This window comes from Carlito syrichta, unplaced genomic scaffold (genome assembly GCF_000164805.1).
Source record: "Carlito syrichta isolate Samal-C Ts95f unplaced genomic scaffold, Tarsius_syrichta-2.0.1 Scaffold308805, whole genome shotgun sequence".
Taxonomy (NCBI): Eukaryota; Metazoa; Chordata; class Mammalia; order Primates; family Tarsiidae; genus Carlito; species Carlito syrichta.
Genome location: NW_007252901.1, coordinates 705,267 through 726,121, shown reverse-complemented (window position 1 = coordinate 726,121; position 20,855 = coordinate 705,267). Strand labels below are relative to the sequence as shown.

Here is a 20,855-nt window from a genome sequence, read left to right as displayed (position 1 = left end):
GAAGACTTAAGAAATTAACAGTCCAGGCACATAAAAGTGATTTTAGACTAGAAGTAAATGCACGTTTTGCATGATATTGAGAATATTTATGCTAGATTTTGTTACAGATACAATTATGGAGTGTTTTCTTCATTTCTGCTTTGTGTTTCTTTAACCCACATTTTTATTCACCTATATTTTTTGTTCACTTATATTTTATACTTTTCATTATAGTTTTGTAATGAGTGCTGCATGAAATTAATTTATTCTTTTCTACATTTTTTACCTTTCAGATTTCTATATTCTTCCCATAATGACTCAGTGTTTGCTTTAATACTATTTTAACTGAAATGAAGCCTAATATCTTAAGAAATAACCTCTTTTAAAAAGCTTAGGTAGACATTAATCATTATTACAAGTGTTATATAAATGCTATGTTTCATTAGAAGCCTGTCATTATGTTCACATTTTTTTCTTGGACATATTTTGGTTTATTGCATGCTGATTCTAGTGACATATAACCCTCTTTTTATATTCTATTGAGCTTACAAGACTACCTGTCAAAAAAACTGCCAAAGAACTGAACATTAAAATTTTTTTTCCTCTTTCGATTTTTTTATTTTAACGATGTGGGATCCAATTCGGGGTTAGGTATACAAATGTTGGTTATGCAGGTACCCTTGTTGATAAGGTGTGCCCTCCCTCCCCTGGCAGATTCTCACTACTGCCAATATCGCCTCCCCCACAACCAGCAGTTTCCTGCTACTGCCAATCCTCTTCTTATGGTATTACTATAATTGTTCAAAGTTCACTTATGAATGAGAACATGTGATAATCAGTTCTTTGTTTCTGTAATACATCACTCAGTATTATAGACTCTATGTCCATCCAGGTTGTTGTGAAATTCATAATTTTGTCCTTCTTTATGGCTGCATAATATTCCATCGTGTATATGTACCACATTTTTAAAATCTAGTCTTCTTTTGATGGGCAGCGTGGTTGGTTCAATGTTCTTGCTACGGTGAACAATGCTGCGATAAACATACATGTGCAGGTGAATATTTAACTTTTGTAAATCAGCAGAGTAATTTTTAAATGCCTCATTAATGCTGACTTTTAAACATAATATGAGGCTCCTCAGATATGGTGGCCATGATCTGAGATGGATTCTTCATTAAGTAAGTAGCCTTATTTAAAAAATTTTTTTTAAATTTTAAAAAGGAAATATATATGGTAAGATTTAGGTAAATTAAAAGAGAACTAGGGAAAGATAATGTAGTTTATTGCCTTAGTAAATTTCTGTGAATATGTATGGCTTTGGGAGGTTCATTATTGTTTCTAGAAATATTTCTTCTTTTACTATTCCTTTTCTATCTCCCTGAGTATTTTTTCCTCCCTTGCTCCCTCCTCCTACCCTTCACATTTGGATATCATTATTGTACAGTGATACTTCAAGTTTTGCGGTGAGTTTTTTCTTTCTTCATGCAGTGAATTTTATACTCAAAGACTTAGATTGATTTAAAAACTTTTAGCAGGCATATTTATATATCAACTCTCATCTGCTTTTGAAAAGATTGCCATTTCTTCTTAGATTAATGACTTTTCATATATAATCCATTTAAAACTTCCATAATTTAGTCTATTTTGAAAAATTTATTACAACTTTTAAAGTATCAGAAGAAACATGGGCCATTATGAAAGTTATAAAATGTCAAGTTGCGTGAGAGAATTGTAACACATTCTTTATGCATGATACATCCACAAATTTGAAGAGATCTCATTTTATTTACTTTTTTTGTTTTTTCTTTTAACCTCAGGTACAGAAGGTTTAGGATTCAGCATCACTTCCCGAGATGTAACAATAGGGGGCTCAGCTCCAATTTATGTGAAAAACATCCTCCCAAGAGGGGCTGCCATTCAAGATGGCCGACTTAAGGCGGGAGACAGACTTATAGAGGTGAGTAACTTCTGAAATAAGATGTTTCATAATTCTTGAAACGTTCTGTTTCCAAGAAACAATTTTTAAAAACATTTTCATAAAAAATGAAATTAAATTATGTTTTAGCAGAAGTAGGTATCACAAAGCAATATATTTCTATTTTACACTTTCCATGTTATCTGATGTATGACAACATTTTTAAAAGAGTAACGATAATAACAGAAAATATTGGAGTACAAGTTATGTTTAGGGTGTTGCTTTCAGAAGGGTCACTTGTCCATGGGGTATTAATGGAGTAATATTAGTCCAGGATTCTTTAATTTAGTAAGAGCTTCAGCTGGGACTTGAATCCAGTCCTCCTTGCTTGTAAGTAAAAAAAAAAAAAGTTGTTTTTCTCCTCTTTCCTTCCCTCCCCCCTCTCCACCTTCCTGCCCTTTTTCTTTCTAAAGAAAAGCACCTTATTTTTGCTTTACTTTTTCATTCTTCACATAATTGCTTTGCTTTCAACGTATCACAAAAACCTTTTTCCTTTTGAGCAGTGGGAATGGCCTGCAACCTGTATGTCTTCAGAATTGGGCTTTATTTTCTATAGCCGTCAGCTTTGTCTTAACATTGAAACTTTACTTTTGCATGCTTTAAAGCCAACCTTCTGCAGTTGTAATAGTCAATATCAACAATTCCATGGGCAGTGTTTCTGGGTGTCTGGATACTTGGAATCATACAAAAAGAAAAGTGTCAGGTGACTAACTTTTTTTCTTCATTGTCTAGAATTTTTCACCATCTTTGAACTTGTATTACCTATTTCCTGCAAGCTCTTAATAGTAGTACTTTGAGCTGCATAACATTGTTTAACAGAAGGGAAAGGGTTTTAAAACATATTTTAACTACAGAAAAATTTTGATGTAACAATTTAAGTAATAAACTTATTTGCCTTGGACAGATTGCCATTTTTGTCAAAAGAGAATAATATGGAATAACTTTTTAAAAGAAACATATGTTCTCATTTCTGTTAAACATATAGTGCTTTCCGAAAATGATGTTATACTTCCTGTGAGTTAAAATAATGAGATTCTCTAAGAATAGTTTGTTTTAAATCTTTTCCCTGTTTGAATTCTCTTATAATATTAAAAAAACTTGAGGTGAAATATTGTTCCTTCCAAAAATGTTATCATTAGTTTGTAGTGATGTTTTCTTGAGGTCTACTTTTAAGGATAAAAATTTTTTCTTCATATTTGTCAGCAAATTTTTATTGAAAATTAAAATATTTATAACTAAATAGGTCTGGTGTGTTTTTATTACCCTTTATAAGAGCACTACCTTTTTATTTTGATAGAAGAAAACCAATGAGATACATGGCCATCAAAAAATCTCGGTTCAAAGCCCATACGTTTTGTGTTAACTTGACATTTTAAAAAATATTTGTTTGTTACTTGTTAATGCTCTGGTGGTTGCTGCTTTTGGTTTATTGATGAACACTAAAAGATTGCCCACTTCCTCTCTTGCTTCTAAGATCTGGTCTGATTTTCTTTATTAGTCACAAAACCTTAGAGGTTACCAGGTCATGGCAGACATTTGCATGAAATGAGTTATGTTCCAAAGCAGATAGGGTCAGTCCTAGAATGTGTGCCTTTTCTTCTTACTTGTTTGCCCAGGGTTGCAACTGAAAACCTTTTATTTGTTTTAGGTAAATGGAGTAGATTTAGCAGGCAAATCTCAAGAGGAAGTCGTTTCCCTGTTGAGAAGCACCAAGATGGAAGGAACTGTGAGCCTTCTGATCTTTCGTCAGGAAGACGTCTTCCACCCAAGGGAATTGGTGTGTAAATTTAGAGCAGTTGAAAGATTTTGGATGCACAGGAGCCAGGGGTCTGGGTTAGCTACCTCATGGCAGATTTTTATTGATACATTTTCCAAAAAGTTTCTATACCTTTTATTTCTTTCAGCCATAAATCAATACAAGCATTCTTTTCTCTCATACTACTTAGTTTTAGAAATGGATATCCTGAGTAATGAATGGAGGGGTATATAAAAGACTGTAGGAATATTTTCTAGGGCATCAAATGTTTATCACTGTACACTCTCAGATGGACTGACTGAATACAGAGACGCCGATTATTTCAGAACTGTCACTCCACAGGCTGTCGCTGAAAGCTTGCCATCTTCCCCTCTACATATGACACATTTTCATATTTTACATTTTTGTGGTACATGTCACTAAGCCAAATAAAGATGCTTGCTTACTGTTATGTGAAAAGACTACCTTTAAAAAAATAATTTTTACTGAAACTAAAAAGACCCAAGTGGCTGTAAGCCCCATGGCTATTAATTATAAATATAGGTAGCATTATTTGAAATGACATAAATGAAACGAAAGGCATTTGTTTGTAACCTATCTACTTCATTTTTTATACATATATCAATATGTCTAACTATTAGACGGGCATTTACATGGTATTGGTGTAAATGAAATATGTGTCTAAATTTACGTAGTTCTGAATAGTTCTCTGCAAAAAGTGTTAGGTTTTATGTATATATAAAAATGACACAATTAGAGGAGTTGCCTTTATCTTTAGATGTGGTAAGAAAATTATTTCAAGTACAAATGTATTTTAAATATTTCAAAACAGATTCTACTTGCATAATCTGAGAATATTTGACATGTCTTCAGCTAGCTTGTATCTTTTTCTGAACTACAATTAATTTGTATAAACTAGAGTGACAAGGTTTTATTAGTGCAGTTCTTAAGTTTGTCATTTAGCCCTAATTCTCTTAAGTTATATCTTCAAGAATGATGTGCTGTGGTTGGTAAAATATTCCTTTTATTGTAAGCAAAATAAATATTTGTATTCTTCACATAAATTTCATATAGTCTATGATTATTGATTATAAGTTATAAATAAAGATAAATTTCAGTCATGAATATCCCATCCCCTGGTTACCCACAGATCTGAAATTTGATTTTGTAGAAATTTCAGATTTCACTAGGGTTGAAAAGTGAACACTTTTGTTTTAAGTGGATTTTGAATAAATTATGAAAACTTCTTTATATTTAAAAATGTTTAATGCATTATTTCCCAATTTAAATTCAGTTTTCCGTTTTCCCCCCACTGTTATCCAATTTTGTGCTTAAAATGCCACCTGATCCTAAATCTGGAGATGTCTCTATTAAATTGTAAATGAGCACTTAAAAAAAAAATACTCAGCTTTCCACGTGATTTGATGAAGTTAATTCTTCCTTCGTGTCTCCGAGCAGCACTAGTTAGCATTATTAGATTGCCAAAGCTTAGACTCTGCTCTTCAGCAGTCTTTTCCAGAGTGCGTGCCAGCATAAAGCCAGCTTAAGGTTATTCAGGTTCTCCTTGTCCAATTTTGATCTTCCAGGCTTCTGTTTTTCCCTTCTGCTGCCTACTTTTTTTTTTTTTTTTTTTTGGTTATTTAATTTATTGCTTGTGAGCTTTTCATTAAGGAGTGAGCCAGTAGGCCGTCAGTCTATTATGCACGTTGCAGCTGCTTTTCAAGGCTTAAAAGAATAAAATCCTGAAAACTTAAAGTTAAGGTTGGGGGTACATTTAAAAATGATCTTTAAGTCCAATTGACATAACTCTTCTCCACTGTTTGGGGTTTCTGTTTAAATTCTGTGTGTCTACATCTAAATACTTTCAATAATAGTGCCTTGTAATAAATCTATTTTGTAAGCACCTTTGTAATTAAAGCAACTCTACATTACCTGAAAAAAAAGCACACATTTATTCTCTGTGTAATATTTTAAAGTAGAAAGCTTGTGGTTAAGACAGTGGTTCAGACTGTTATTATCTGGTCCAGCTATCAAGTGATCCTATACCTTAAAACTTAGGTTTGATTGGGAAAATTAAAAAATAAAAATTAGAGACAGTACCATGAAAGTGGTTTGGTGAGATTTGTTTTCCTCCAAGTAATAAGTTCATGATTGATTGTGACTGAGCAGGTAAAAATTTCCATCTAGAAAAAGTTCTTAAAACACACACACATCAATAAAAGTTTGGAAGACTAATATATCAGCCATAATATAATATAATCATCCTTTATATATATATTATGGATTTTAAGAATCAAAAAAATTTCCTTTAAAATAAAGCATTGTGTCCCTGTGTGTTGAAGATGGCTTTGGTCAGTCTGTATTTATGTTTTTCTTCAATTCTTCTAGAATGCAGAGCCAAGCCAGATGCAGATTCCAAAAGAAACGGTAAGAGCTTTGTCTTTTGCAGGATGCAGAGATGTTGGAAAGATAAATGGAACTAACTTCTTACTAATTTAATATGAAGTTACTTGTCCTGTCTTTTCCTGGCTCATAATAGTTAATATGGTTCATAAAATTCCAAAGTGGTCTTATTTTAAGGTGACATTGTTAGTACCCCAAGTGGAGTATATTTTGTGATTATTTTTGATCAGACAGACATAAAAAGAGAGATATTAGGGTAATTTTCTATTCACTTGCATAATAAGAGGGACCAAAAATTGATGAGCTTAGCAGTTTGACAGATATGCAAAATATTTCCTGAGTTGTGAAATGCTGTAAAGGGCTACAAAATAGAAAAAAAAAAGTAAAAACAAACTTGATACAGTCATGAGAACTACAGGCATGAGAACAAAAAGGGAGCACTAAGACAATACAATAAAAGTATCATAAACAGGAAAAGTAAAATGATTTTTCAGTATTATGCTAAACATAGTTTCATAATAGCTATGAAAGAAGTATTATTTTCTCTTAATAAAAGTCAACTACTCACAGCTCACACTAAATGCAAACATAGTTGCCTCCTGTTTTAAAGACACATTCTAATCAAGGCTGGAAATAAAGGATTAAGTTTGGTTCCAGCAGGCAGAACAAACAGTGCAAGTAAGGCTCACCCTATCAGTCTCTGTGATGATGCTCTACACGGGTCAAAAGGCCATTTTATATTGACAAATAATATCCAGAAGAAATGTTAACAAGGTATTTTTATGTCAAACAACATTGCACAAAAACATATCATTCCCAAACTGTTGTAAGTAGAAATACAATTTAACAAAACCATACCCACAGTGAGTAGTGTTAGTATAAACATTTCCAAAAATTGTTATTTTTAAAGTAAGAATACAGAGCTGAACATGGCAGCTCATGCCTGTAAAACCAGCACATTGAGAGGTAGAGGATTGCCTCAGCCCAGGGATTTGAGACCAGCCCAGACATCTTGGCAAGACCTTGTCTCTACAATAAATCAAAAAATTAGCCAGGCATGGTGGCATGCACCTGTGGTTCTAGCTACTTGGAAGCCCAAGGCAGAAGAATCATCTGAGCCCCACAGGTCGAGGCTGCCATGGTCGTGAGCATGCCGCTGCCCTCCAGCCTGAGTGACAGAGTAAGACTCTGACTCCAAAAAAAAGAATATAAAAGATTTGAATTACATAATGAATAGGTGTGATTTTGCTGTACAGATTCATAAACAGACTACTCTGAACTAATAAATGTTATTTTTTGAAAAATTTTATAAATCTAAAAATGGATAACAAATCAGTAAACAACTTTGAGAATATTGCATGTTAGTAAGTATGCATTTTAGAAAATTCATAGCCTTAATTTTTTGTTTATAAATTAAATGTCAGTGGCATCTAATCAAAATCACAATAGTATTTGTTTTCTGGGGAATTAGGTTAGAGGGAGAAACTGGACAAATTGATTCTAAATAATAAAATGAGGTACAATAGCAATTTACTATTTTAAAGAAAATGATTATGGCAAAATATAATATAAAGATACAATTTTAAAAACAGCATGGTATTGATACAGGAATGGACAAGTAGATTAAACAGACTAGAAATTACAGAAACAGACATAGTATATGTATGTATGTGCATGTATTTTAAAGATGGCATTTCAAATTAGTAGTAAAAGGATGGTTTACTTAGTGTTTAGAATAATCATACATTCACTTGGAAAAGTTAGATTTCTTTTTCTCATCATACGTTTAAAAAAATGTCAGTTGATGAATTTAAACCTAAAAACATACTAATGAGTCTTAAGAGAAAACATGAAAATTTCTCTGATAACTTTGTGTAATGAATGCCTGTCCTTATTATTCATTATTATGTAGATACAATAACTTTTGTAACCATACCATGAAATACTTGCAAGATGCTTACAAGGGAGGTATATACAATGTGATCCCTGGGGAAAAAGGTACTTCTTTGTGGTTTAGCATCTTAAATCATAGAACTTTTGAAAAACAGAATGACTTTGCATGCAAACTACAGCTTAATGTCTAAGACAAACTGAGATGGAAAATGATGATATAAGTAGGAAATATAGGCATGTTCTTCCAAAACATGTAGTCAGTCTTGTTTCGGAATAAATAAAAAAATTAGCCAGGCATGGTGGCATGCACCTGTGGTGGAAAGAGGAAAGAAGGCCGGGCAAGGTGACTCAAGCCTGTAATCCCAACACTTTGGGAGGCTGAGGTAAGGGGATTGCCTGAGCCCATGGGTTCAAGAACAGCCTGGGCAACTTGGCAAATCCTCATCTCTACAATAAATCAAAAATTAGTCGGGCATGATAGTGCATGCCTATCATTCTGGCTACTTGGAAGACTGAGGCGGAAGTATCACCTGAGCCCAACAGGTTGACACTGGGGTGGCTGTGAGCATGCCACTGCACTCAAAAAAAAAAAAATGAGGAAAGAGGCAACTTTCAGTATGGTGTCCCATTAAGAAGTGCAAGCTTTATATGTCCCAGACAGTATGCCAGAGCGACTGTGAGTCACCTAAAAGAAGGAAGTCACATATACATGTGTGTGTGACTGACTTCTGATTGCAGTTGGGAACTTTTTTTTCTTATACAAGTTGTTCAAACTAAGTCAAAAGCAGAGTTTTGCTTTGGGGGGTAAAAGAAGCTTGTTTCTTTCTTTCTTTTTTGTTTTAAATGTGCCCTTTCACAGCTGTGCCTCTTTTTGTGCTCTGGCTATGCAGTTCCAATTTGGATTGTAAAAGGCTTAATGTTAACATTATAACCTAAGAAACGGACAGAGGCGGAATCTCTACCTATTTGTACCTTTTGATGTCAAGGGTCTGTTTCAGGCTCTTTAAATATTGCCAGTTCTTGTACATAGTAGAGCTCAAGAAAAACTCCATGATAGGCTTTTGGTATTTGAATGATTGTTTCTTAGTGATTTTCTTCTGTTTTAGATTCTAGGTCTGTGAAATACTGGATTATCTTTTTTTTTTTCCTTTTTTCTCAGAGCCTAGAAATGAGGGGGAAGAGGGGTATGTGGGAGTGCCAGTAATTTCACTGCGAATCTGAGTTCTCTGCACAGAGTTCATTTTGGGCTTTTTCAGAGTTGATTTTTGGAGCAAACCATGGTGTATCTACTTCAAACCACAGGAAATATACCTATGGTTAGAGGTATGTTTTTTTTTCTTTTCCCGAAAGAGATAGATTATTGCTCTCAGAAACTATGCATGATTTATGCAGGGTCACAAAAAATAGAAGATAGTTTCTTTCAACTTTAACATCGAACACTGCAGTACTATTAGTGACCGATACTTACTCATCTGTTATTGTGCAGAGCGCTTTATGTGGATTAGCTCATTTAATCTTTACAATGCCTGTGTCTTAGTTGGTGATGTTATCCTATTTAAAGGAGAGGAAAAGAGAATTCAACTTAGGATCTGCCAATTCTAGGAGCCAGGATTGAACTCAGGTTGTCTGACTTCAGAATCTGTGGGGCAGATTTTACCTCTTGATATGGGTTGTTGTGGTGGAACAGCATGACTTGTGGCGTTAGAAAAAAAATTAAATACGCTTATAGTTTAAGGTAGTCCAGTATGAGTTTCACTTTTGATGTTGATAAACTATGATTGATTTTGCCAGAGTAAAAAAAGAACTCCAGGCTCAGATGGCATCTCATTCGTCAAGATGGTAACAAGAGATTGTCTTGATTTTTTTGATATTTGCTAATGAATGGATACCTATGCCCTCCTGGACCATTTACCCTTAGTATCAGTGATTTCTGTTCACTTTTCTATGGACACTTTTGTCTTTTCCCAGCCTGGCCACCACGTTTTTAAAAACTTTTTCTTTATTTGGGCTGCTCTCCCCTTCTTTGACTTTCCACATGGACAAGTCACTTCTGAGTCCTACTCACTTTTACCTTGTTCCTAGGGCTTTCCAAGACCAGAACTAGTCTTTTCTTCCTTCTGCAACTCTTCCTCATATTTGTCTCTATTTGTTGTCTGTATTTGTAGAAGGAATTTATCTCGCTTTATCACTTACATTCTCAGATATTGTTTCCATCTTTATGTGATTGTAAGCACATTGAAAACAAATGTCCTAAAGTACGTAGCTCCTAGACTTACCCAAAGTAAAAACTCCATTAATTTATTTGGTTGATTGTTTTAACAACCCACAACTAATTTAGTCTAATAAGTAAAATACAATTAGATGAATAGGGTCAACAGCTACTAGACCTTTTAAGTTCTGAGAGTTAAATTCCCAGTATGTCTACCAAATACTGTATAAGTTAACAAGAGTGGAAGATTAGAATCTCTAGTTTTAGGTTACCTGTTCAAAACTGAACAGAAAGCTGAATTATTTAGCAAGGTTCCAAGTCACCTGCTCTGTGTCTGACAGACTTCTTTGCCTTTGAAAAGCATGTGAAGTTTAGGAGTATAATGTTCAGGTTGGAATAGATAATACTGGGTGTGTTATGGTTTTCCAGAGAAACAGAACAAATAGTATGAATGTATGTGTGTATGTGTGTGTATATATATGTATACATTTACACATATATATAAAGATTTGTTATAAGGAATTTGCTCACATGATTATGGAGGTTAGTAGGTCCATATCTGCAGTGTGGACTGGCAGGCACAAGACCCAAGAAGGGGACGGTACATTTCTAGTCTAAAGAATAAAAGGCATAGACCAAGGAGAGTCAGTATTCTAGTTCCTTCCAAAGGCCTGCAGATTAGAGACCCAGAATAACTGATAGTACAGATGAAAACTGAAGACAGTTTGCTGGAGAATTCTCCCTTGCTGAGGGTGGCTGATCTTTCTGTTCTATACAGACCTTTATCTGGTTGGACTAGGCCCACCCACATTCTGGAGGGCAATCTTTTTTTTTTTTTTTTTTTGTTGGAGTCTCACTCTGTTGCCCAGACTGGAGTGCAGTGGCACGCTCCCAGCCACTACAGCCTCGACCTGCTGGGCTCCTGTGAGCCTTCCGCCTCAGCCTTCCAAGTAGCTGAAACTACAGGCACGTGCTACCACCCCCGGCTAATTTTTTGATTTATTGTAGAGATGAGGTCTCGCCAAGTTGCCCAGGTAGGTCTCGAACCCGCGGGCCCAGGCAATCCATTCACCTCAGCCTCCCAAAGCGCGGGATTACAAGCTGAGTCACCGAGCCCAGCCTGGAGGGCAATCTTATATACTCAGATTTCATCAACTTAAATATTACTCTCATCCAAAAACACCCTCCGAGTTGACACATAAAAATAACTACCATGGCCGGGCATGGTGGCTCAAGCCTGTAATCCCAGCACTTTGGGAGGTCGAGGTAAGGGGATTGTCTGAGCGCATGGATTTGAAACCAGCCTGGGTAATATGGCGAGACCATGTTTAGAATATCAGGAATGTTTCAAGAATAGTACAAGGAACTGTAGTATACCCTTCACCTACATTTTTCATTTCTTACTATGTTGCCATATCTGATAGGTCATTTCTCTTCTCTACTCCCACCCCTACTCTTCTGCCTATCCTTCTCTTCCTTCCCCTATATAATGTTTTTCTGAATTGAGAATAAATTATAGACATAATTCCCCATTGCCCCCAAATACTTCAGCTTGTCTGTCCTAAGACAAGGACATTTTCTTTTCTTTTTCTTTTTTTTAGAAAGCAGGATTTAGTAAGAGGACAAAAAAGGTCCCACAGCCGGGCTCAGTGGCTCAGCCTGTAATCCCGCACCTTTGGGAGGCTGAGGTGAGTGGATTGCCTGAACCCATGGGTTCGAGACCCGCCTGAGCAGTGAGACCTCATCTCTACAATAAATCAAAAAATCAGCTGGGCATCGTAGCGCATGCCTGTAATTCTGGCTACTCCAAAGGCTGAGACGGAAGGATCGCTGGAGCCCAGCAGGTGAGGCTGCGGTGGCCGGGAGCAGCCACTGCACTCCAGTCTGGGGACCGAGTGAGACTACAACTCAAAAAAAAAAAAAAAAGCTCCCACAGTGGGAGGGGACACGAGGGAGTTGCCCGACGTTTTCTTATGTAACTGCAATATAACAAAATCAGTAAACTAACACTGATCGAATAGTATTAGTAATTGTCCCAATTAATGTCCTTCATAGCATAAATGAATGAAGAAGCGAATATGTAAGTAAATAAGAATAGAATTTGGTCCAATTTCAGTTTAGGATCATGCATGAAGTTTAGTTGTCATGTCTCCCTAGTTTCATCTGGAACATTTCTTCATTTTGTTTTTACTTTTCATTTTTGAAGAGCAAATTATTTTGAGCCACTTATTAAATTTTGGAAGAGCAGATTACTTTGAGAATGAGAATGTTCCTTAATTTGGATCTGTGTGATGTTTGATTGGATAGGTATTTTGGTAGGGGGTTTAACATTAGATAGTAATAACTGTGCGAAACATTTTTGTCAGAATTTTTTAATCATGCAGGAGTTAAAAAAAATTTTTTTTTTTTTGAGTTGGAGTCTCACTCAGTCGCCCAGACTGGAGTGCAGTGGCCACTCTGGGCCACCGCAGTCTTGACCTGCTGGGCTCTGGCAATCCTTCTGCCTCAGCCTTCCAAGTAGCTGGAACTACAGGCGCGTGCTACCATGCCCGGCTAAGTTTTGATTTATTGTAGAGATGAGGTCTCACCAAGTTGTCCAGGCGGGTCTCGAACCCATGGGCTCAGGCAATCCACTCAGCCTCCCAAGGCACGGGATTACAGGCTGAGCCACTGAGCCCGGCTAAAAAAATATTTTTAACTGTATCTGACATCTACCATTCAAATTAGAAAAGAGCACAGTAAAGCCAAATGTGACATTGTGACTTTACTAATAAGAAAAATTAGCCTTAAAATACCAGCACAAATAACATACATAAGTGTTGATTTCACTTATGAGATAAAATATAGAGCTTAAAGAAACTCTGAAGTGTGATTGGAAGGTTATTCTTTATGTAAGAAAACTGAATACATGGAGATAATTTTGTCCATTTAAAAAATCCTCCCCTTAATTAAAGATATAACTGTTTGTTCATATTTGTCTGAAATACCTGCATTTTCCTTAATTTCTATATGTTGGGAAAGTGTATCCTCCCCTTAATTCCTATGAAAATTTCTGTGATGGGTGAACCTATGGGGGTCTGCCGTCATGGCATAATTGTTTTCTCAGAGCTCCTCCTTCACCTGCTGTCCCTCTGTCAGCACTGGGCCCTGCTCAACACATACATGGGCTTCTTGACTTATGTCGGGATTATGTCCCAATAAACCCATTGTACACTGAAAATGTCATTGTCAAAAATGCATTTAGCATACCTCACCTACCAAACATCATGGCTTAGTCTAGCCTGCCTTCAGTATGGTCAGAACACTTAGCCTACAGCTGAGCAAAATCATCTAACACAAAGCCTATTTTGTAATAAAGTGTTGAATAGCTCATGTAACTTATAGAGTACTGTACTGAAAGTGAAACACAGAATGGGTCTATAGACACCCTAGTAAAATTGAGAAAGTCGAGTCATTATAAGTCAGGGACCACCTGTAAAACTGTCTGCCAGTTGCCCCACTGTTACATTGTGCTTTTGATGAAGGAGAATTAAATAAATAGTACACAATGGGCTTTTAAATACTATATAAGTAATGCATATTGATTGTAGATAATTTAGTCAAGCAAAGAAGAAAATCAAAGTCACTTGCAATGCTGTGACTTCAGTGTCATCATTTTGATGTATTTTTTAAAGTGATTTTCTTCTCTACCTGTATAGCTAATATATATCATGTCCCAGAGACATATTCTATAGCTAATAAATGTCATGTCCCAGGTACAAGTGAAGACTGACATAAATCCTTCCCTTGTGAAGCTTCTTCTGATATGTGAAGGGAGAAATTAAACAGTTTATATGGTGTTGAGGTTTTTGATGGGTGGTGTACTGGAAGTTATGAAAACCCACAAGGTGAAACCCAATTTCTTACTCATAAATCCTCTTCAGTCTTACAGAATATTTTCCAGTGACATTTTATTAGCTGAATGGCATCTATTGTGTAGATACATCTTAATTTACTTAGTGTAATACATGCAGGATGTTTTCAGTTTTTAGCTTTACCCCTGAGTCAGAGTCTCACTGTCTCCCAGGCTGGAGTGCAGTGACACAATCATAGCTCACTGCTTGCAGTCTCGACCTCCTGAGCTTAGGTGATCTTACCACTTCAGTCTGCTGAGTAGCAGTCACCACAGGCATGTGATAACCACAGGCATGGTAATTTTGAAAAATTTTTTTTGTAGAGAGGACGTTCTTCTCTTGCTCAGGCTGGTCTTGAACTCCTGGCCTCAAGCTATTCTCTTACCTCTGCCTCCCAAAGTGCAGATTACAGGCATATGCCACCATGCTCGACTAGTTTTTAGCTATTGTAATTAAAACAGCAAATATCCTCACAGTTAAATCTTTGTTTTTTAAGGCCATGTTGCTAAAACTAATATTTCTGAGTTAACAATATGCAAAATGTAGTGGCTTTTGATAAGTGTTGTCAAATTGGCTTCCTATAAGTATTGTAAAATATTGTACCTTTTTATACTTTCACCAACGGTATAAGAATGTGCCCATTTCACCTCATCTCTTGCATTGTTGGATTTCATTGAAAAGGTATTGAGCAATTTGATAACTTTTATTGGTAGATTAATCTGTGTATGTTTCATTGCAAGAAAGATTGAACCTTGTATTAGGAGGTTTATGTATTGGTCCACTCATCTTTCCTTACCAAATGGCTTGTTTTTATTTCTTTCCCATTTGTTATGGGAGTACTCATGCTTTTGTTATTAATTTATCAGAAATTTGTGCATTTATGATAATAACTCTGTGTAGAAGGGCATGTGCTGGGAGCGAAATCAATGAATTATAGTGGAGTGGTTAAATGTTCGCTGGGCCATTTATCTTTGCAGAGTCCAAAATTGGATATTGCACTCATGCGTAGTCTTGCATGTGCCCATGTTTCTTTTGCCTCTCTTTACAATGTTTTGTGCACTCTTATCAAAGTGTCCGAGGTTCAGAGATCCCTCTTCCCATGACGGTTTTTCTGCTGCTGCACATTATCAATGGTTATTTCCTTTTTGGTGTTGAGCACCTTTGCTGCAGATTAATTGTAGAGAGGCCTGTGGGCCAGTTGTGTCCTCAAAGTTATTTGCATTGTTATTTGGGGAAGCAGGAAAACTGGGCCTTGGTAGTGGCCACTTGTGACTTTTTCCACCTCACCACAGATATAATTGTACATCTTTTCTGCTGTTCTGAGAAGAGTGGGAAATAGCTTTCGTAGTACCCATTCAGCAGGTTTCCTTTTTCCAATGTGCTTAGCAGAGATGACATTTTGTTTTGGGCTTTAAAAAAAAGATGCCAGTGGAGAAATGGACAGGTTGTGTTGATGGAAAAAAAAAAAATCCCTCACAGTGTATATACATATATGTGCATGAGAGACACTCATGACATTTGTTAGGCACAAATGACTTGAAGACCAAGTTAAAACACATTCATTGAATTTCTGTAGAAAGAACTTGACTCAAGGAACAGTTGAGAAGGTGCAGACTCAGAATGGGATAACAAGGTTTTAGAAAACTTCGTGGAAGTGCTCTATAAGGTTACATTTCCAGTGGTTTTTGAAGAGCAAAAGTTTTTTTGAACATTTTGCTCCTAGAGAATTAAGTTCTAAAAACTGGCATTATTTTCAGCCTTATGTCAAGAAGCAAAATGATTAATAATAAAATATCAGATGAAATGTACGGTCTCCCACTTAAATATGTTTAATTATAATGATGAAAGACTTGATAAGAAAGTCAGAAAAGAAAATTATTACATTCTACAGTTTTTATAATAAATGAAATTATCCTGTGGAGAATGTGGTCTTCCCTAAAACAGGTTCAGAGCATGGCAGTTAGGAAATGATTTAAACTTGATTAAAATCTGCCTTCATATATGAAGCTACTTATCTTGATTTTTAAAGAAAAAAACAGACATTTTAAGCTTTAGTAAAACATTATGGAAATGTCAAAAATCAGTAAACATTAAAAAACCAACTGAAGATCCAAATTAGTAAGTGGCAATTAAGAACCTTCCAGAGTTGAGGCCAAGTAAACATTGAATGTTTAAACCTAAATGTGTCATCTAAAGACTATCTTTGTTTTCTGTGTCTTTCCAAATGCAGCTTTTCCAGGAATATAAATACTAATCGAGAAAGTTATTTCTTCTTTTAGTTGATTTTGAATTTAATGCAGAAGGGAATTTTCGTGTGTTTTGGTGCTATTGATATATTTTGTATTTTAAACATCACAATTTATCTTTACATCATGTTTTTATGACAGATTTATACTGAGGCAGAGCTATTCATTCACACATAGTCATTATTTAGTACTCTTTAGTTGTTTTGAACCATGTGAATCAAAATAAAAAGTGAATTGAACATTCACGTTTATAGAACAAGCATATATATAAAGATACTTTTGTATAATAAATGTGATAGAATGTCAATAATTAGATATGACTATTTGATTTTTGTTTCTCTCCAGTACATTGATTTTATTTAAGCTATAATTGTTTTCTGAGAATATTTTAAATATAAGAAAATTTTCATAATGAGCAGACTTAGGCTTTATGTGGATTTTGTTGCTAAAATGTATTTGCTTCATAGTTAACATAGCTATTGTCTTGTATCTTTTCAACTTGTATATATTTTACGTTATTTATTGTATAGTTTTTAATGTTTTTAACACATTAACAATCTTGTTTTGTCCTTAATAACTATGAGGTTATCCTTTGAGGTGGCACAAAGAATGTCTTACCATAAAATGTTAACATCAAACATTAGTAAATTAGAAATATCACTCTAAAAATCACATTACCATGGATTTGAAGATTTTAAGTCAGCATATTGCTTATATTATGACAATCTAAAAAAATTACAGATAAATACTATACTCCCAAAAGCTATTTAATCTAGTTGAGATGTGAGATTGCATGTTAAATCCACAAATTCTTTTTATAAATTATTTTATCATGTTGATTTTGATTCATATTAGAAAAAATTTGGTAGAGTGTAAAGAAAAAAGTGGGATTCTACCCACTTACTATCACTCTGCAATAGCCTACTTTATTTGTATATTTGAACATTCCTTAAAAGCATCATCCTTTTAAAGGATTCATTATGTTCCAGCCTCCCTATGTACCATTATATGTCTTATCCTTCTCTTTTAGTTTGGCAATTCAAGCTTGAATGACTAAGTGGATGCTGGAGAAATATTTTAAAATTAAAAAAAAGAGTAAGAGGACTAGTGGCATTTAGCTTTGAGACAAAGAGCCTGTGCTTCATGCCTTTCATGTGGTTGGAACAAGAATTTGAGCTTGAACAAGAGTTTTAGCCTTACTGACTTGGAGATGACCAATGTAGAGATGCTGGTTGAAATCTTGGCCAAGGGTGGGATTGCTGAAGAGGAACTGGGAAGGCAGAGTACTTCCTCTTCTGAAGTGCAATATTTCTTAACAACAGGACATGTCATCTCACTGTGTTTCATTATGTTATACATTAAGCTTTCATTTCTTCCTCTATGTTTTAAGGGTGTTGAGCCATAATTTATATATCTTAAGTGTGTGATATTTTAAAAAAAGTCTTCATACTTGGTGGCTATGAAATTAAACATTGATATGCAACTAATTAGTTGCACAAGATTGCTTGAATAACACTCACTAGCTGTATTATGTATGATACAATATTGCGGAAAATTTTTCTCCAATGTTTATCTCTACTTTGTCCCAGAGATATTGAAGGTTAAAACTCTTCAGTGCTTCTCCGAACCTGAATATCTTTTTCTTTTGACTTTGTATCATGACGATTTGTTATTGTTGAATAAATACACACACCATTAGTGAACAGTAAGCTATTAATAACATTGGAAATTCCTAATAAAAAAGGGGACAGATGAATTATATGTATGTGTTTTGGTTCCTGTTGTTACTGTTTTTTTCCTGTGGTTTAGAATAAATAAATAGACACACAAAAAATTTCAAAACTCTAAGAATCTACAAATCTTGAGCCTTTCCACTGCATTTTTCCCCCTGTATTTCTCAAATCTGGTTTAGGTTGTTTCAATTTTGAAATAAGTGCTACTTAAAAATATTAACAGCTGGTTCTAGGAATCATCTGGAGTGGGTACAGATGCCCTGTTACGAATCTTGTGGTGGAACTTTGCTGGAAATATTGTGCCTCATGTGATTAAAGAACTGCTCATAGCCATCTTTAAAAATAACTAAGAAAGAAACATTGGAATATAACGTATGCTATGCTATTTTGTTCCCTATTAGAAAGCAGAAGATGAGGATATTGTTCTCACACCTGATGGCACCAGAGAATTTCTGACATTTGAAGTTCCACTCAATGATTCAGGATCTGCCGGGCTTGGTGTCAGCGTGAAAGGCAATCGGTCAAAAGAGAACCACGCGGATTTGGGAATCTTTGTCAAGTCCATTATTAATGGAGGAGCAGCATCTAAAGTAAGCAGATGTCAACTTTATCATGCATATGCCCATTAACAAAAATGTTTAATTTCAACCCTGTTATTTTTTTAGTTATTGATGATGGCCATCCTGACTGGAGTCAGGTGGCATCTCAGTATGGTGAAAACCACAGGTGCTGGAGAGAATGTGTGGAAAACAGAATGCTTCTACACTGTTGGTCAGAGTGTAAACTAGTACAACCTCTGTGGAAAACAGTGTGGCAATTTGTAAAAGATCTAAAAATCGACCTTCCATGTGGCCCAGCAATCCTCCTTCTGGGAATATACCTGGAGGAACTCAAATCACTCTATAAACAAGATACCTGCCCATGCATGTTTATTGCAGCACTAGTCACAATAACAAAAACATGGAACCAACTGTGCTGCCCAGAGAAAGCGAACTGGATAAAGAAAATGTGGTACATATGCATGATGAAATATTACACAGCCATAATGAAGGACAAAATTATGAACTTTGCAGCAACTTGGATGGATTTAGAGTCTATAATACTCAGTGATTTATCACAGAAACATTCATAAGTGAACCCTGCACATTTATCATAATACTATAAGAAAAGGATTGACAGTAGTGGGACACTGCCAGAGAAGAGGGGGGCACATAATATCAATAAGGGTACCCAAACCTTACCTGCACAATGACTACTTATGTACCTAATCCTGATTTTTATCCCACATCTTTAAAAATAAAAATAATAATAATTTTAAAAAATGTCAGCCCTGTTTCTATTTTGGAAATGTACACTGTTAACAGACATCTTTTGTTGTCTTCACAATACCTCACTGATGATCAAACAACTAGGACAAATCTCAGTGATGTGTCACCTGGACATGGAATCCGTAACTTAAACTCTTCAATGTTTGATCTCACAGAACCTACAACCCATCATCATGTTGGTTCAGTGAAGATAATCTATGCAAAGACCTAGCATAGGTCCTGGCACAGAACTGGCATATACTAAATGTTAATCCTTCCCCCTCCCCTCCCTTGTATGTGGTTCACTTATTCTGTTTCTCATCCTAGAGAAAATTTCCTGGCTGTGTGTTAAGAGGGTACTTCTCTGCAAATGTCTAATAGCTTTGAGCTCTTACATGTCTTGGGTTGTAAATAACCTCTATGGGTGTTTCTGGAAGCAAGAAAGTAATCACTTTGTGTCCTTTGAATTAGTATGCTAGTTTGGTAAACAGATTATGATAATGACTTAATTTACAAATGTATAAATGATTGAAATAGACACAGGCTACAATGGCTGCTTAGATGTTATTATGCTAGTGTTCAATTGGGCATAATCCATTAGGATTTTAAAAACTCACTTTTTTTTTGCTTTGTTTTTATTTTTAACTAAAGAGAAAGCAACTTCTTTTATAGCACTCTATTTAACAGTACTTATTTTTACCTGTTTTCTTCCCAGGATGGAAGACTTCGGGTGAATGATCAACTGATAGCAGTAAATGGAGAATCCCTGTTGGGCAAGACAAACCAAGATGCCATGGAAACCCTAAGAAGGTCTATGTCTACTGAAGGAAATAAACGAGGAATGATTCAGCTTATTGTTGCACGGAGAATAAGCAAATGCAATGAGGTAAAATACACACACGCGTGCGCGCTCTTGCGCACACACACACTCATGCACACCACACATTCAAAAGGCATTAGCATATGAAATTGTAATAAGACTAAATTCTTGTCCTAACATTGAGCAAAAAATGATATGTTTCAGGAACTTATCTCAAAAGACCATACATTATCTTTGCTTGCTATAGTTTATTGTTTTGTCAGTGAATTATGATTTGTTTTCTAAATTCTGTGGTCAGCATATTCTTAAGTGGACATTAATGTTCCTATTACCAACTCATCAGGTAATACCAGGATCTCAAAGGCTCCTTTAGCTGAATTCTCTTTTTGTAAGCAGGGCTACGCCTTCCTTCTCCAAGCCAACAGTTTCTCTTTGGGTCAGCAGAGTTGTACCAGGGAGATGGTGATCCTGGGAAGAAACAGTTGTGTTTTCATTTGTTTATCGAGAATGGGATGTCACTTACAAAGTCCCTCATGGAGAACAGGCTGGCTTTCTTAAGATGTTGGTGTTCTCTTGTGAGATGATCAGCAGTGTAAGCCTCCCCTCTTTCCTCAATCTTCCTTTCCTCCTTTCACTATGGG

General features: G+C 35.5%; 1 protein-coding gene across 11 annotated transcripts in view; it reads left to right on the top strand.

Annotated features, from left to right (window-relative positions):
- The window catches only part of PARD3 (par-3 family cell polarity regulator), a 675,053-nt gene that overhangs the window by 410,940 nt on the left and 243,258 nt on the right, over positions 1 to 20,855 (top strand). For 6 of the 11 annotated variants that reach the window (XM_008065800.2, XM_008065805.2, XM_008065806.2 and 3 more), the window contains 4 exons: positions 1,797 to 1,936; positions 3,603 to 3,731; positions 18,489 to 18,677; positions 20,110 to 20,280. In XM_008065800.2, coding sequence (XP_008063991.1) covers positions 1,797 to 1,936; positions 3,603 to 3,731; positions 18,489 to 18,677; positions 20,110 to 20,280 — 629 coding nt within the window. Of the gene's footprint in view, positions 1 to 1,796; positions 1,937 to 3,602; positions 3,732 to 6,098; positions 6,138 to 18,488; positions 18,678 to 20,109; positions 20,281 to 20,855 lie in introns of all 11 variants that reach the window. The other 5 variants (XM_008065798.2, XM_008065799.2, XM_008065801.2 and 2 more) reach the window with 1 other exon arrangement.